The following is a 19,482-nucleotide window of genomic DNA, read 5'->3' on the forward strand; positions in this document are numbered from 1 at the left end:
TTCAAGGCATAAAATCAAACTATATCACCATATTTGGTGTTTCAACCATTTGTGGTGATTTATTGGCTCTAAAAAAACATAACCAAATCTCAGGTTTTGCAAGTTTAGGGTGTAAACCTCAATTCAAACACTGTATTTAACATTTAAATTGTGTTTTTAGCTTTTAAGTTGTGTTTTTTTCTTTATTAGCTCTAGTAGGATAATGTAAGAATATTTGTGAAAATGAAAGTATAGGGTATAAATTCTATCACACTAACCATTTTAGTGTTCTACCTATGCTTGTTGATTTATTTGCTCTAGGACAAGGTAGGTAGTTATGTGGAAGTGCAAGACGAGGGCATAATACCTAACTCAATAATGATATGTAGTGTTATGCATAATTATGGAAGGGTAAGGCATAAATGACAACTTAAGCATCAGAATTATTATTTTACCACTAGAGAATGATTTATTGGTTCTAGAAGAAAGTAAATAGATATACAAAAATGTATCTATAAACCAAAAAACCCAATTTTTTGTGCTTGAGGTACTTCATTTACATCTCATATACAAAACATCCAAATACAGAGTCAGCTAGATATATGAACTAGACTAGAAGCTCGATTAGCATTAAACTTTAAAGATCATGAAAGTGCTTGAAGATCATAAATTAAATAGTGTCACACCATAAATAATTACACAACACACACATATTTTCCCTTGGAAACCCCTAAGTGGAAAATCAACTAACCATTAAGCTTCATCGCTCTTATACTTTGAGCTAAATATTGCAAAGAGTTACACTTTGAGCTAAATATTACAAATAGTTACAATGAATGCTAACTTTATTCCATAACTAAGAATAATGCATTCATACATCACTCAATATTTATCAATCAAGAATCTCTCAATATCCATCATCTCTTTAGCCTTACATCATGCTTAGGGAAAATATGAAGGATGGAAATTCGTATTAAAGTTTAGAAACCTTGGCAAATTTTATCAGTCCGTAATATGAAAATTTTAAATTACTTGACAATATTTTTGTAAAAATATTAAAATTTCTAATGAATTAGTATGGTCTATATAAAATTTTGGAAATTTTTAAGGTAAAATAATTGTATTTAGATAATTTTGGTGAATCATTTTAAGAAAAAATGGAAATTTGTTAACCTTTTTTGGAAAAAGCATGGAAACTTAGCCCACCTGTGAATATTATCCCCTAAAATTTTCTTTGATCATGCTTTATTTAAAGGCATAGAAAACATAATTAGAAGCATCTTGAATTAGTACATGTGGCTCAATATTATTGGCTAACATCTAAGGAATCTCAATATTTGATGGCTCAACCAAGCCACAATTAAGGTTTTCCCCTATGTGAGGGGACTTCTAGAATGTAGTGATTAAATCTAAATGCAAATTTTACTCTAAAATGCAAGTAAAAACTAATCTTATCTCAAATTAGGAAAGCATAACCTTCTCTCAATTTGAGAGTAGGTGAAATAACTAATCAAGGGATGAGGATTATTTATACAATTGAATTCATTATATAATTTTCATTAATTAAAGAAGTAGTTGAAGATCTCTCGGTGGTGAGGATGGTGCGCTACAACTCTACCTACTCTAACCCTAGCTGTAATTCTGATTACGGTTAGCTGCAGTCATTGTAACCTCCGAACATCATCTAGAACCCGCCGTTTCTCGCCTTCACCTGCATCCAACTGTCGACGATAATGGTCGGTCAACTATTCCAAGGTATAACATGGAGGGTATGGAGCTGAACACCATGGATTACTCATTGAATACCTACCCAGAGCAGGCCATCTTCTGTAACCCTAACCCTAGAATGGTTCACATCTCCTCAGCACCGTCCAGCTCGAATCCGGTGTCGATGGTCTCCCTCCCCGGGCTTACAGCCTCCACCCTACACATTGGGACCCTCTCCATTGACTCACCCACTCTAGACTGCCCGCCGTTATCTCCTGGTACCCTAAACCTACTAGTTACCTGTTCGTCCCCTCTTTTCGACCTTGCACCCACTGTAGATCTCTGTTTTTCCAAGAATCCATCATCTTGCCCAAGAACCGACCCTGATGCAGCCACAGAGACATGAAAGACCTTCGACCACCCCGGATGCTGCAAGGTGACTCAGGACACAACTCCTCCTTCCGTCTATTTCGATACCCCATAATTCGAGCTAGGTCGGTGGAGCCACACACATAATCAAATAGCCCCTCGGACTCGATTTAGGACCACCCTAATTCTCCGCGTACAGGGAAGAGGAAAACAAGGTGCGTCAAGGCATTTGGCAAGGATTACACCATAAAGTTTGGCGAAGGACTCACCATGGGTGAAGTTGCTGACAAAGCAGGGAAAGTCCTGGTGGGCAGGGTTCGTGGAAGAACCTATACGGCAGAGCGATTGGGGTTGTGGGTTAAAGAGATCTAGGGAAAGATTTTCATACAGCTCCCAGAGGTTCAGATAATGCCTCGAGGGTGGTTTGCACTTCATTTTTCCCTTGAAGAATACACGAACCTGGCTCTTGCACGATATTGGCATATTGAAATGGCTTCAGTGCTGCTCAAAAGATGGAGCCCTCTCTTCGATCTGGAAAGAGAGTAGATAGGAGCTGGACCTCTATGGGTATGGTTACCAGGGTTACCTCTCCAGTACTAGTATGAAGAAGTGTTTGTGCGGATCGGGAATACCCTTGGCACCTTCCTGGATTATGACAAATCCATAGTACAGTCCAAAAATCGAACCCTAGCCCGCATTCTGGTGCATTTGGACACCTAGGAGGGCCTGGAAGAAAAAATTACCCTGCAATGGTGCAATTTTACTAGGGTTCAAATCCTTGATTATGAGGGTGTTCCATTTAGATGCCGACATTGCCACAAGGTTGGGCATCTGTATAAGGAATGTCCTCTGGTCTCGAAACCCCCGGAAGCAACTATGGAAAAGGAGGTAGGCATTGGTAGGGATACCCGTGACATCCCTAGGAAGGCTCCATCTGTAATACCTGCACCATCTCGGAAGGCAACCCCATCCCAACCAGTCTAACAATCTACAGGAAACTCTTCGAGTCCCCTATCTCCACCTCTGACTCGAGCCAGGGAAGCTGCTGAAGCAGCTCGAACATCGGGTATTCCTCTCCCATCTTCCCCTGTTCTATCTTCTGCTCATGCATTTTCTGTACAGCATCTGCATAATGCATCGGTTCAGGATTGCTCCACCTCTCCCTCATCAATTCCTTGCCCCCTTCTCTCCCATCACCTGGTTTACTCCACCACTTCCCTTACCATTCATCCGGAGGCTACCTCTTCCCCATCATCACCTTCCCTGGCTCCCCCACATCCTTATAACCTGCGAACTCGCCCTCCCTCTAGGGGTTCTCATTCAACTCTCTCTGGTCTTGGCCTGTCCCTCCCTTCATCGACCATAAAACCCCTTCATGGGCGCAAATCTTACCTTTCGCATGAAATTCTCTGGGATGGTGGTGAGGTGGTCTTGGGAAGGAAAAATTCATTAGATCAGGTTCTTAGAGTGAAGAATACCCATGACATGGTTCCCCCATGAAATGCCTAGCTTTCAACTATAGGGGTATGGATAGCTCACCCAAAAAGCTATCCTTACACAGGCTATTTACTGTTGAGCCTGTGGACATTATCCTTCTTCAAGAAACCCTTGGTGAAGCCCAACACATCATTCAGATTCTGCAGAATTTAAGCCTGGGATGGGAATTCCTTGCACTCAATGTTGTTGGATGATAGGTGGATTGGCTTTGGGATACAATCCCCGAACCATAAACTTAAATTCGGCCCGAGGAAGAAAGGGGTTCATTGGCATCAATTTTTTTTTGTTGAGCTGGGTATGGATCTTCGTGTTATGAATGTTTATGGGCCGTGTCAAGGACGAGAGGCTTTCTAGAATCAACTCCTAAATCTCTCTCTTACCTCACCAGACAATCTCATCTTGGGCGGGGACCTAAATTTTTCCATTGGATATAGTGAGTCTTGGGGATCATCGGCACAAATTGACCCACTCTCTGATATTATGGAAAACCTCCTTGATCAAGCTCACCTCACAAATATTCCTATGATCAGACCCTTACCAAAATGGAGAAACATAAGAGTTGGAGAGGTTGCCCTCGCTAGAAGACTAGACTATTTCATCCTTAAAAATATGATGATACAATGATTATCTCATTATAGGCAGTGGGTTGGAACCGAAGGCATCTCTGACCACTCGCCTATCTACCTTGAAATATCTGGTCCTCCTATCAAGCCCAAAGCCCCGTTCAAATTCAATTCATCTTGGCTTCTGGATCCCTCCTACACAAATCTGGTTTCAGACTACTGGATGCAAAACCCTCCCTCCCAAGGACACACTTGGGCTGAGGGTTTCTGTCAAAACCTTCTGCATCTCAAGAAGCTCACTATCAAGTGGGCAAAGGAAAAACTCCAAAGGGATACCCATACCCTCACCTCTGTTGAATCATCCTTGGCACACCTTATGGATGACCACAATAGGGGATTCTTAAGTGTTGAAGCCAAGTTAAATCTGATTGAGCTAGAAAATCAAAGAGCCAGAATTCTGAAGGAAAGAGAGGAAACCTTGAGACTCAAGAGCCATGCGATCTGGCTCAAAGCAAGGGATGAGAACACAAGGTACTTCTAGAACTTTTCCAAGGGAAGAAAAGCCTCCAACACCATCTGGCAAATGCCCACTCCGGATGGAAGTATTGCAAAAACTTTCAACCAATTATCTCAGTTGGGTATCTCACATTTCAAACAGCTCTACAAGGAGCCACCTGTCTCAAACCTAGCTGATATCATTCAAGTAGCAGGGCACTTCCCAAGCTTTGTTGATCTAGAAGTGGCAATTGAGCTAACCTCTCTCGTCACCAGAGATGAACTTGAAGGGACTTTAAAATGGTTTCAGAAAGATAAAAGCCCTGGCCCAGATGGTTGGCCCATTGAATTCTACTTAGCTTTTTTTGACCTCATTGGGAATGATCTTCTCAATGTAGTTGAAGAGTGTAGGACCTCTGGAAAGATGTATGAGGCTATCAATGCCACCTTCATTGCTCTTATCCCAAAATCTGACTCACCTGCATCCTTCAATGATTTCCATCCCATCTCTCTTTGCAATACCCTATACAAAATCATTGCAAAGATCATTGCAAATCGGCTCCACCCTATACTCTCCCATCACATTTCTCCTGAGCAATTTTCCTTTCTCCAAAATAGACAGATCCATGAGGCCATAGGCACAGCCCAGGAAGCCATTCACTCTATCAAAACTAGAAATCTGAAAAGCATTATCCTCAAGATAGATCTTGCTAAGGCTTTTGATCATGTCAGCTGGCTCTTCATTAAGATGATCCTGATCCACTTAGGATTCCCTCTGGCTTTCACAGACTGGATTATCTGCTGCATAACCTCGGCATCCTTCAGTGTACTTATTAATGGCTCTGCATCCCATTTCTTTCATGCCAAATGTGGACTCCGGCAAGGATGCCCCCTGTCTCCCCTTCTGTTTCTAATAGTGATGGAAGGTCTCAGCAGGCTCATTAGCACTGCAAAAAGGGAAGGCAGACTCAAAGGACTGAAAATGAATGAACTCTACCATCTCACACATCTCATTTTCGTTGATGATGTTATGATCTTCCTGGATGGCAGCATCAGGGATTCTACCTCCTTCCATGACATACTTATTCTCTTTGAAAAAGCCACTGGTATGGCTGCAAATCAGACCAAATCTACTATTACTCTATCTCACACCACCCCTCAGGAGGATAGAGCAGCCCTCCATTTTTTCCACTATCAATTGCATAATCTCTCGAACGGTCTGAAATATTCAAGTTTTAAGATCAAACCCCACAGTTACCAGATTGCTGACTAGATCTGGTTAGTGATTAAAATTGAGAAGAGATTGAAAATTTGGAATCATAGATTTCTATCAAGAGTTGGGCGCCTTGTCCTGATAAAATCAGTCCTGGAAGCCACTCCTGTATATTGGATGTCACTCACCTAGATCCCTCGGGGAATACTCGGACGCATCCAACAGATATGCTGTCGATATCTATGGAACGAACAAAAGGAAGGAAAAACTTTTGCTTGGGTAAGCTGGAAGAAAATTGCATTGCCAAAAAAATGGGGGGGGGGGTGGGGGTTAAAAGACCTGTCTGTTTTTGCCCAAGCTCTTGCAGCCAAGATGAGTTGGTCCCTTCTCACTTCACAAAATCTATGGATGATTGTGTCATACCACAAATATATATGGCTGCAACAATTATTGGACTGGGTATGATTACCAGACTAGCCTTGTGTGGGCATTTCCATAGTATGGAAAGCAATCCTACAAACGATGCCTTTCATCATATCAGGTTTGGCATGGCGCATTAACAATGGAGCATCTGTTCGCATTGGTATTGATCCCTGGATAGGAGGGGGAAACAGATATCAATTGCCACCTGATCTCATACAATACCTTCATCACAGGAATACCACGACGATTGCACATATTGCTGATCATGAGCACAACACTATTTTCAGACAGAATTGGAGGACAACACCTGAAATGGACATTCTTGCACAATGGCATCAGTCCTGGGATTCATATCTATTGGCTCTGTCTAAAGCTCATGTGTATCTAAATCATGACCCAGATGTACTAGTTTGGATTCCAGCTGATCATGGGAAATACACCCCAAAACTGGGCTACAACCACCTTCTCTTGGATCACAAGCCTACACTCACTAAAGCATGGTGGCAATAGATCTGGAAAATGAAAACTCCTCCCTGGGCATGCCTCTTCATGTGGAGTGTTTTATGTAACAAAAATCCTACAGGCGATGCCCTTATGCACAAATCTATTCACGACCCGATCTGGTGCGTTCTCTGCAAACAAGACTTTGAAAACAATGAGCACTTGTTTCTGCTCTATCCGACTGTCAAACAATTCTGGCAAGCTACAACACAACATCTCTCTATGCAGAATGCATGGCAAGGCTCTTCTATTCTCCAAGCATGGAACAACTGGATTGCAGCACACCAGGGAGCTAAGGCACAATGCCTACCTCTTATCATATGTTGGACTATATGGCTTACCTAGAACAAAATTATTTTCAAGAACGAAACTGTCCACTGGCCTCTTCTCATTGCAAAGGCCGTGGCAGCTTATCATGACATCCCAGAAGAGGCAAACCCCCACATCCGCAGAACCTCGACCCCTGGTCGGATCGATAAATCTAAGCCATGGGCTTACTTTGATGGAGCTGCCCAACCACATGGTTGCGGAGGGGGTTTCATGCTATACATCTCTGATCAACACTTCTATAAGGTCCAATTAGGACTAGGGGAGGGAACAAACAATTTTTCCGAGCTTATTACCCTCAGACATCTGCTCCATTTTGCATTAGCACATGACTGCACTTCTATCCAGATCTATGGGGATTCCAAAATTATTATCAACTGGTTCAACAACAAAAATCATTGTCATGCTATTTCACTACAAAATATTTTGGATGAAGTCTACAATTACAAAGCAATGTTTAACTCAGTCTCTTGTCATCATATATACAGGGAATATAATGAAGATGCTAACAGACTTTCCAAGGAGGGCTCATTACTACCCTGAGGCTTGTAGATAATCTCTGAATAGTCGGGAGCAGATTTCTACCAATACCACCATAGGCCATATATAGACCAAGATTACCATAGGGTGGAAAGGCCCTAATTATATATATTTTTGTTGTTTTATCAGAGTTTCTATCCAAACATGTATATATTTATTTCTACTGATATATAGACAAACAATCTGAATATGTACAGGAAATGGCTTGGCCATTCATATTTTGATACAGCTTCATTTGAATTGGTCATGGACCAACAATACTCGCATATGCCACATGCATCTACTACATGTAATTTTTCTACTTAATGAAAGATTACAATTTTTCAAAAAAAAAAAATTAAAGAAGTAGTTCATTCAATTAATTAAAGATAAAAAATGGGAATGTATTTAAATAATAAATAGTTATTTCTTAGTACATTTCTATTTTAACGAATTCGTATTAATTCTAATTTTGTTCTTCTCCTCAGAAATAGCTCTTACGTAAACTCAATAACATAAAAAATCGATATGACAGTAGTGCTCAATATCACAATGTCATACACTATTTAGAACGAGAATTAAAATCAATTATAGAAATTCTAATAACAGAATGATTAATTTATATCCTATACAATAGTTAACATTAAATGAAAACTAATTAAAAGATACCAAAAATCTCATTATAAGAATTTACACCCCTTGAGTAGCTTCAGCTCCTTGGAGAAATTGCTAACATTAGTGCAAAACAACCTTCTCTTTCATAACTAAAAATATTTTGTCTCTCCATAATTCAACTCACAACATTACAAAAGTGCAAATGCAGAAGAAGATAAAATCATAGATATTTCCCCAAACCTCAAATATGAACTTTTCCCCTCACCTGCAACTATAATCTCTTATTACAATAGTTCTTTCGGAGCCTCTAGTTACAAAAAAGAGAACCCCTTCCTCATTCTCAAAACTACTATTTAATAATTACAAGAAATCTCCAAAATAGATAACTATTCAGAGTAGTTTCCAAATCCTGAGCACTGCAAATTCCCTATTTTCCTCTTTGATGATATTTTTCCATTGCTCCAAAATGCCTCAGATTTGAAATTCTCCAACTGATTCGCTGCTATAGACCAATCAAAATAAAAAATAAAAATAATTAAATTGCAAATTAGAAATCAGAAAAACAAATCTCATGAAATTGATAAATTAAAATAAATAAAATGCAAAGAAATTCCATGCTACGATTTCTTCAAATGGATTTGATTAGTCTTTGAATCAATATTAAAGAATAAATTAGTGACAACAATTTTCCCAAGCCAACAAAATTTGCCCAAATCAAATTTGAAAAGTTTTTTGTTGTTGCAAATGCGTCACTTTGTATTGTACTGAATTTTTGGGTCATTAAATTATTGAATCTGCTAAACTTATCATTCCCAAATTATTGTCCATAGTTTTAGCTTTCTAACGAGCTATTGTGAGTATCATTTGGCCAATTAAATCGTGAGATATGTCTCTCCAAAAATGAATTGTCAAAATTATCAGAATTCTAGAAAAATGTCTACTCAACCAAAATTAGAGAATTTTAATCTAAATTAAATTAATAATTATTAATTAACTATATACTTAAAATGTAAAAAGAATTAATTAATTACATCTATTAAATTAATTAATTATATACAAATTAATTACAATCTAATTAAATTAGAAAAATAATTAAAAATTAAATACATTACAAAAATTAATCAATATTTTAATTAATTGAAAAAAAAATTAATTACAATTTTTGTTACAACACTGACCTTCCTAGCCTTTTACAATGTCAAAATTATAGTGAGCTCGAAAGACTTCTCTCCAAACTTTTTGAGCATAAGAATAAAATCTTAAATCAAAATAAATAATTTGTTTCTTTAGGTCCTATGGACCAATGTTTGGTCTTAGCGGACTTTAACCACAACCACCATCATCATCATTAAAAATTCAATAATACCTATTGGTTCCCTTGAATAGACCATACGAATTATAACTACCATACGAATTAGGGAGTTATAAGAGATTAGTTGGATAAGGAGTTTCAGAGGCTTGATTTTGGAGAGGAAGTCAAATAGAAGTTCCGAAAAGATGAAGTCTCGAAATGCCGAGGTGATGATGAGGTTTGAGATAGGCTTTGTGCCGAGATATATTTTAATACAAAGAGTCGCCGAAGCATCGAAGGCATATTCAAAAATGAAGTTACGAAAATAACAAGTTCTGAAATGAGAGTGATAAGGGATTTTGGGAGATAATTCAAAATAAAGTTACCAAATAATCAATTACCGAAATGAGGTCGGGAGAGGAAACTTTGGAATTTCACGTTCCGTAGAACATATTTTGACATTTTAAACATTTTTTTTACCGTGATGAAAACTTTCGAACGTCAAAAGTGACAAGTTAATTCTTTTTTAAAATGTAAATTTGATGTTTTAAGTATAACTTTCACCGTCTTAATTTATAGTAAGCATATTTGAGTTGGGTGGGCCATCCCCTTCAGTAAGGGGGTAGTAACTGACGCTGGGAATTCAGCATGAGAGGAATTATTGGTCAATTCCATGCGCACAGTGCAAAATCCCTTGTTTGAAGGCTGATATCTAGGAAAATACGTTCATAATACGGTTTATGTTTTGATTTGATGTGCCATGAATGAGGTTGTACCATATCCAACCATTTAAATAATTTGAAAGTATATTTAGCATGTATGTTAGTGGTAATTTGGTTTGATTTTCAAATCTTTGAGCTTAATTGGATTGTAAATTTAATGTGTTGGAAAGACAGAGGAGCTAACATACAAATTTCACACACAAAACATATGAGTTGTGGTTCTTCTATTGATCACACAAAACTTGAGGATTACAATGAACCCGGTGAAGGGTATTTACCTTTTTCCAACTAGTGACTCACCTAAAATAACTTGACATGCAACAACACACTAAATTCGACTATGACTTAACTCGACTTACTCAACGCTCAGTTAAATGACTCTCTAATTTAGATTCTCCATGCTGGAGTTAATTAGCTATTTTAACACTCCCCCTTAATTACAACTGCTAAACTAAGACATGACTCATGAAAACTCAAACATTTCTATTGATCTATGTCTCATTTAGGCTTACAACACCCAAGTTTCTTCTATGAAACTCAAACACATATTTTTCTAATGATTTAGTAAATATATCAGCCAATTGATCACTAGATTTACAAGGCTTCAAGAGAACTTCTCCATTGCTCACAAGTTCTCTAATAAAATATATCTAGTATCAATATGCTTTCTCTTTCGATGAAGCACACTATTCTTAGATAGTGCAATCGAAGAGGTATTATCACAATATATTGTTGTTGATCCTTGTTGTTTCTGAGTTGAGTCCATCAAATACTCTTCTTAACCATACTGCCTGACATGCATGTTGATGTTTCTTCCATATTATCTGCTTCTGCTAACGAAAGTGCCACAATTGGCTACTTCTCAGATGCCTATGAAATCACACTTGAACTAATATGGAACACATAACCAAAAGTTCTCTTCCTATCATCCAAACTCCCTGCAAAATCACTATCATTGTACCCAAGAAAATCCTTCATTTTTTTGCTTGCATACATTATGCCACAATCTCTAGTTCCTGCTATGTATCTCACAATTCTTTTTCCTGCACTCTAATGTGTGCCTTTTAGAGTCTCCATAAATCTGGAAATCAAACTCACTCCTTTCATAATATCTGGTCTTGTAGCCATGAGATACATGAGGCTTCCAACCAATATTTTGACCAGAGTGGGATTGACATCTGATCCTTCATCATCATTGCTTAACTTTGTACTTGTTGCAAGTGGTGTAGGGGCAGGTTTCCAATTCTCCATCCTAAATCTTTTTAGAAAATATCTAGCATATTTATTTTGACAAATACAAATTTATTTTTCAGATTGCTTAACTTATATGCCAAGAAAATAGTTCATGAGGCCAAGATATATCATCTCAATTTTTTTTCATCATGGCTTCTTTAAATTCATTCAATTCAAAGTCACTTGTATAAATCATGTCATCCACATATAAGAAAACAATCAAATTTTTTCCATTCTCATTTACCTTTGTGTACAAGTTAGGCTCAATGCTTCTTCTGCAAAATCTATTCTTGATCATGTAGCTGCTAATTATGCTATACCAAGCTCTAGGTGCTTGCTTGAGTCCATAGAGCACTTTCTTCAACATGCTAACGTTATCTTCTTTACCATCAACTTCATATCCTAGAGGCTGTTGTAGATAAATTTCTTTTTCTAGAATTCCATTCAAGAAGGTTGATTTCACATCTGTTTGATATAATTTCCACTTGTTTTGAGCTGTTGTGAGAAACCTTTTGCTACAAGTCTTGCTTTAAATATGTCAATTTCACCTTTCTCATTCAACTTTGTCTTGTACACCCATTTTACACCAATGAGGATTTTATCCTTTGGTAAATCAACCATATCCCTATATTATTCTTTTCAATAGCTTCAATTTCTTCATCCATGGCTTGCACCCAATTTTTTTCTCTGATTGCTTCTACAAACGAAGAAAGCTGGAAAAACAAGAAGGAAATTTTTTAACTAACATCCAAATCATCATGAATATCTTTCAGAATTCTCATATTTATCTTACCATTGCTTGATTCATCACCTGATTGATTGTTGGGAGAATCTCAATTTGTTGATCTACTTGAAGATTCATGTTGTTCAACAAATCTTTGAGTCCTTGTTGGTGTGTCTCTATTTGTTATCTTCCCCTGTGATTCTTGCTACTCCTTTTCTGCTACATTATTTTCTTCCATCAGTGGCACTTTTGCATCAATTGTTTTGTCTATACTACCATTCCATGACTCTTGTTATTTGAGCACAACATTATGCTGATTATGGTCTTCTTGGTGATAGGGTTATACAATTTGTAAGCTTTTGATTTCTCACTATAACCAGTAAATATGCATTTTTCACTTTTATCATCCAATTAGTCTGTTAGCTCTTTAGGAACATGTGCATAAGCTGCACATCCAAATACTTTGAGATGAGATACACTGCAAGACATACCTGACCATGCTTCTTATGGTACTGTGTTCATCACACTCTTTGTAGGGGATCTATTTATCACATAAACAACACATGCAACTGCTTTTGCCCAATACTCATTAGAAAAGTTTCTTCCTTTCAACATTCTCCTTTCCATGTTCATAATGGCTATGTTCTTTGTCTCTGGTATACCATTATGCTACGATGTGTACCTGGTTGTAAACTGTCTTCTGATTTCATGTTGTTTGCAGTAATCATGGAATGCCTTCAATCATATTCTCCACCATGATATGACCTCTATACCTTGATCTATCGATAACTTTGGTTCTCTTCTAGGCTTTGAATTCCTTGAACTTTGCAACAATTTCAGACTTATGCTTCAAGAAGTAAACCCAAGTCTTTTTGCTATAGTCATCAATGAAAGTTTGTATGCACTAGCTCAAGAGGTTGCTTTGCTCTGTATGCAAGTCCCTTTGGAAAACTTTCACAGTGTTTCTTTCCCAAGATGAAACACTCACAAGTACTAGCAGGTCCTTTGATGGGAGGTAATCCTCTGACCCTCTGTTTCTACTACAACAATCTTAAACCAGAAAAGTGCAATTGTCCAAATCGAAAGTGCCATAACCAATAATCATTAGATTATGCAATTGTAAAAGAACTGATCTGATCACTATAATTCATAACTAGAGGAAATATTTTGTTCCTCATCATCTGCACATTTTCTATCCTTGCTTGGTGGCTTGTCATATATAACACACTCTTGTCCTTGAAAGATAACTATGTATCATTTCCGTGGCAATTGACCAACACTTATCAAATTATGTTTGAGACCAGGGACATAATATAGCTCTGAGATTGTCTTCGACTCCCCCTGTTTGGTCCGAATGTTGACCACTCATTTTCCATCTACATCCACAGTCTTGTCAATCCCTAACTTTACCTCTGTCTTCATGGATTTATTCAAATTTTCAACCAAATTCTTGTTGCCTGTCATGTGGTTACTGTAACCAATATCTAATAGCCACACATTATCAAAAGGTTTATGCATGGTATGGCAGATAGGAACATGGAGTTAATACTCTCTGTAGTGATGTTAGCTCTTTGATTCCCTTGATCAACTAACCTCTTCTGGTATTCATGGGCATAGTGACCAAGTTTATTGCAATATTAACATCTCACCTTTGATTTTTCAACTCTTTGATTATCGCTAAAGCTTCTGCAGTTGCTTCCACTTTCATGTTCATGCTCTTCTCGACTATATCTTTAACCACCATGTCTTCTGCCTCATCCTTTGCCTCTCGATCTACTTCTGCCTCAACCTCTATCTCTTGAAATAGAAACATGACTTTTGAAAGCGGTTTCTAAAGTGGAATCCTTATTTTTGTCTATCCTTGCCTCATGTGATAGAAGTGATTCCATCAACTCATCAACTGTCAATGATGTCAAATCTTTGGCTTCTTCTATGGCTACTACCATAACATCAAATTTGGTAGACAAAGATCTGAGGACCTTCTCAACCACTGTTTGATCTTTAATTTCCTCACCATAAATTTTTAACTGATTTACGATAGTCATGACCCGATTCATGAAAGAATCGATATCCTCTGTCTCCTTCATCTGCAAACTTTCAAAATCTCTCCTAGTATTCTACAACTTAACAATATTGACTTTGGTCATACTTTATATCTTGTCGCTAAAGTCTCCTATGCTTCCTTTGCTGAATATGTAATCATAATTGTCTGGAACACTACTCGGTCCACTCCTTGCTGGATAAGTTGCAATACTTGTGCATTCTTCTTTTTTCCTTTCTTCCATAGATCTCTCTCTACATTTGTGAGAGCTCGTTCTTTTACTTCATCCTTAGGTTTTGTAAACCCAAACTGGATATATTCTCAAACATCATAAGCTTGCAACATGGTCACCATCTTAATGGCCCACACATCATAATCCTTCCCTATAAATAATAGAAATTAAGACTGGAAATTTAAGAAAACTAATTTTCTTAAAAAAAATCCTTATAAAACCATAAATTTATTAAAAAACTTTATAATAATAATAACAATAATAATAATAATATCCATTTTTAAGGTCACAACCAACTCAGACACCAAATTGGTGTATGAGACCCCCTTGTTTGTGGGACAAGGGACCCACCTCCACGCAGCGATTTGACTGCTAAGTCTACAAAGGCATACATACTCTACCCCCCTTTGGTTTTCAACCTGTAACCTCTTAGGAGGAAACACATTCTCTTAACCATTATAAACCCTTTCCAATATATTCCTCTTAAAAACCTTTAATATACCTTTTTCAAAAACCTTTTAAAGAAAAGCTATATTAAAATCTTTTCAATACTTTATGTTTCAAAAAAACAACATTCCAACTCCATTTTTTAATAAGCCCGAGTTTTTGATTTTATAAAAAAAAAACTTAAAAAAAAAACTTTTACAAACTTCTGCCACCCACGTGACATGCATTAACAAAAACCTTTAATGTTAAACTCTTTAATGTCACCACCCACGTGACATACAAAACATTTAATTCTTTAGAGGGTTGTGATAACCCACGTGACGTTTTCGGGTGTTAAAAATACTGACACGTATTTCCTTACCTTTTTGCTACGATCAACATAATGCGTCTTTCGACGGGAAGTTCCTATTTCCAACCCTATAGCATTATAAATGCTCTCTTAACAGAGTCTAAGGACAGTCTTGGGAGACGGGTTCTGACATCGGCTCCGTTCTCCGGCTAACAGATTCCGATTGCATAGTGATGGAGATATGCATGATGCCATCATTGTTTGTATTGATGCCCATCGAAACGAGCGGCATATGTATCATGGCATGTCGTGTATCATATGCTATCCATTCCCCATACATTGCCACCAAATTTTGAATTGTATAATGGCGCTCCAGATTGGAATTTTGAATCTCAGAACCCGCGCTGCCATATTTTGTTAAACTTGAAAGAAGCTTTGGTCGGTTATAGTTTCTTTGCTCAGCATGAGCTTCTGGACGAGTTTGGTGCTAATGGCGATTGCGGTGGTTCTGGCTATCGTTGCCTCTGCTGGTGAGAAAACTCATTTTAGCATTGCCATTGGGATATTGGGATTCTGGGTTGCCATTTTAGCGTTGCCAGGATCTGATCCTCATCTTCCGTGGCTTCTCTTCCGGTCATCCGCCACCACAACCATGTGAATCTCATGTGCGCTCTGCAACCCAACACCACTAGCACCTATATATTTATTACACCATTCTCTTCGCTCTTCCACACTCAGACCAAGAATCATACATACATACATATATAGGTGCTTTGTGTTGTTGCTTCTTCCGTTCCTAATCCAACGAGTATTCCGATCTTTGTTGCTTCTCTCAGCGAGGTGGGTATCTAAACAATGGCCAAGCTATCCGCTTTCTGTGGCTTGATCACCCTTTTTGCCTTGTTGGGTGTTGCCAATGCCCATGCTGGCCATAACTTTTATATTACGGGCAAGGTTTACTACGATAACTGTGCTGCTGGATTCCCCACCAGGATTTCACCTGCCATCTCTGGTAAGCCAGCAACCACCCATTTTGGATATTTTTTCAATTTGTTTTGCAGTTTTTGTAGATTGTTTTCATTTGGGCCACTGCATTTTCTTGTTGAAAAGATATGAAATAATAGATCTGGTGCTGAAGAATAGATCTTGTTTTAATATTCTCCATGTGGAATGCTATTTGTGCTTTTCTAAATAGATCTATTCTTCCCTTTTGCTATTGTGTTCACATTACTTTCATTTTCTACATTCTTTGTTTTTAAGAGAAACGTGGGTTTCTGTCTGAAGAATAGAATGCACAGGGCACCCCTATGTTTGTTTATGATATTTTGAGTATGAGTGCTGTGCAGGTGCCACTGTAGGTGTTGAGTGCAAGGATCGTGCTAGTAAGATATTGTTCTATAATGAACAACACACCGACAACGATGGGCTTTTCAGTATCGTTGTTCTGGGTGAGCACGAGCACGAAGCCTGTGAGGCGTTTACAGTGAGCAGCCCAACCTCATGCCACCTTAAAACTGATAGCAACCGTGATCCAGTTTACCTAACCCACAACAATGGGATCAATTCAGACGAAAGAAAGACTGGGCCTTTTGCCTTCAGGATTTTTGTGTTGGCTTTTATTACTGAAAGTTTCTTACTAACCACAAATAGAATGGGGGCCTGTGGAAGGCGCATGGTAGTGAATTTGGAGATTCTGGAAGCCAAGAATGTCATAGTTAAGCTTTCCGGGGGCAGAGACAGTCTGTTTGTTCGAATTATCTGACTAGTGGCAATGGCGACATGGATAATAATATTGCAGTGAATTCCAAGGAAGTGATGGCAAAGGCAGGCCCCGAATGGAAACATAATTTTTGCTTGGAGTGCGCAGGGAATATTGGAGATTGTAATGTTATATGCAAATTGCAAAAGCAGTTTGTTAGGTTTGAGTTGAGGGAGAGAAGTAGCAGAATTAGAGTATTGGGAAATATGTTTAGAGCGTCCAAATTGGTGGGATGGGTTGAAATAGCATGGAAAGATTTGTTGGATTCTCCCCATTATCAATCAACGATTGGTTTCCCTTGATACCCTTTAATACTATTATCAGTGGAGGTTCCCAGCCGCCACCTAGTTTGCACGTTGCAATCTCCATTAAGCCTCTCATTTTGGTTGATTCGGTTTCACAGCCTCCTAAAGAATATCGGACAGAGATGGAAATATATGATCCACAAGTCAATGAAATCAGGCGAAATAGGTGCATTAGGTGTGTAGAACGGAGTAACTGTCGATGTAGTGGAAAGGTATGCTGCGCAGGTATCCATGGAGAGGGTCTTTTATCTTTCGTATGATGAGCAGCAGCAGCAATGACGAATTCGAGTTGGAAATGCATCATGGTCCAGAATGCAGAGACTAATAGATATATATGAAATTCGATTACGTATCATTTTTGTGGGGAATATTATACACAACAAAGAATATAGTTTTTATCGAACCATTTCAATGGTTGATTTATATATATTTCTATTTTAATGTTGAATAGATATATAATTTATAAATATAAATATTTGTATATATTTTATTAAATAACTAAGTAAAAGGACATTAACTTTTTTATTTCATTATGATTTATAACTACTTCATATATCAAGAATACATAATAATCTTTAAAACACTCGCCAACATCAAACTATTTATAAACTATAAACAAATAAGTTTACATATTTTGTTCATTTTAAAAATATAAACAATCACATAATTTTTTTTCAAAACATAAATAAAAAGTTTACATATTTTGTTCATTTTAAAAATATAAACAATGACATAATTATTTAAAAAAAACATAAATAAAAAAGCCATATAGCTAGCTTTGCATAATACGGAAAAAAAATTCTTGGATGTGTGGTAATGTTATCACTATATGTCATTTTTTTTGTAAGTTTGATGATAGAGTTGGTAGCAATATTGGAAACACTTTCCACAAATTTTAATATAGATACAAATCCTATTTTCTTTTGAATAGGAACATACAATAAATTAGCTATTTTTTTGCATGTTAAAGTGCATTTTGAAAGAGTTCATATTGCTTTTCCAATATAGCTTTGATTACATACATAAAAGATACAAACACACAATTTTATAATTATTCGGAGATGAAATAGAAACCAGACACGATCTACTTATAGGTTGACATGTTCATTTGAAAACAGGTGGACGTGGCAAGGAATTAAGATGACCCTTGGAAATATTCATATTGCATTTCAAAGTTGTGTTATGATACTGTAAAATGCATGTATGATTTTTTTTGCTTTTCAACAAAGCCCTAATTCAAATTAAAGTGGTTGCAGGAATTGGACTTTGTGATTGTAGAAGCTAGGTGCCATGGAATCATGATATTTTTTAGCCTATTAAGGAATGCGATGGTATGTTTGGTTGACTTGTGATGCTGGGCAGAGGAGAGAAAAATAATTTAATATGTTTCTCATGAAGATACCTTCACGAAAGAAGATTTTTCTGTCACAACTTGGTGCTCGACTAATCCCTTCAAGTTAGGGTGAGCCCCATGTGAACTATGGGGTCTCATGGTGTTGTGTTGAGTGAGTAGCAAGATTAGGGAATTGATGAAAAGGGAAGTTGGGACAACTGGTGTTCATTATCACATTCGATAATATGTAAACAATGTTTATGTGGTAAAGGAAGGGAGTGTGGTTGGTGTTCAGATGCTAGAGATGACAAATATAGGACATGTCGACTTTCACAGTCACGACTACAGGGTGCACAATGGATACATCAAGGGAATTGTCTCCTATGTTATCCATGGCACAGGGTGGGGTGTCGTGCTTTTGAGGGTGACTTTCACAGACACTTTGCAATACAGGTACCAGAAAGATCTTTTCATCATAGCCAAGGATTTGTAGGCAGGGCACTTGGTTTATTGCGATACGAAGGCCAATCTTTGATACTATGATATCGGATACAAGACTAATGATATCAAAGAGAGGACTAGGAGATGTTTTTGTTGTTATGTCTTTGTTGCCATTCCTATTTTTAGATTTGGCACATGGTTAGGATAACTGTTTGCCAATATGTCTCTGTTGTGATAGCCATTTTGAGACTTGAAATTACAAGAGAACATTCATTCAGACTGACAACATAATATAATAGATTACAACATTTTAACTAAACAAATTTAGTTCTTAAAGCAAGAGAGTAGAGTATAGCAAAATTTTGCATTGGAAGTTTCTCAAAATATTTTGATTAAATAGAATTCAGTATTTATAAAACTATTTAGTTGACAAGAATCGAAACCTGCTTAGAGTTGG

General features: G+C 37.4%; 1 protein-coding gene and 1 pseudogene across 1 annotated transcript; both read left to right on the plus strand.

Annotated features, from left to right (window-relative positions):
• Positions 1-16,013: 16,013 nt before the first annotated feature.
• Positions 16,014-16,817, plus strand: LOC149150744 (olee1-like protein; the record flags this gene model as incomplete). Its single annotated transcript, XM_089442933.1, has 2 exons — positions 16,014-16,199; positions 16,534-16,817. Coding segments are annotated over exons 1-2 (441 nt in total), but the record flags the coding sequence as incomplete, so codon positions are not given.
• Positions 16,818-16,838: 21 nt separating this feature from the next.
• On the plus strand, positions 16,839-17,511 carry LOC149150745 (uncharacterized; annotated as a pseudogene).
• The last annotated feature ends 1,971 nt before the right edge of the window (positions 17,512-19,482 follow it).

Source organism: Pinus tabuliformis, chromosome 9, assembly GCF_031772625.1.
Source record: "Pinus tabuliformis cultivar Carrire ecotype Pingquan chromosome 9, CPIR1, whole genome shotgun sequence".
In the NCBI taxonomy this organism is placed as follows: Eukaryota; Viridiplantae; Streptophyta; class Pinopsida; order Pinales; family Pinaceae; genus Pinus; species Pinus tabuliformis.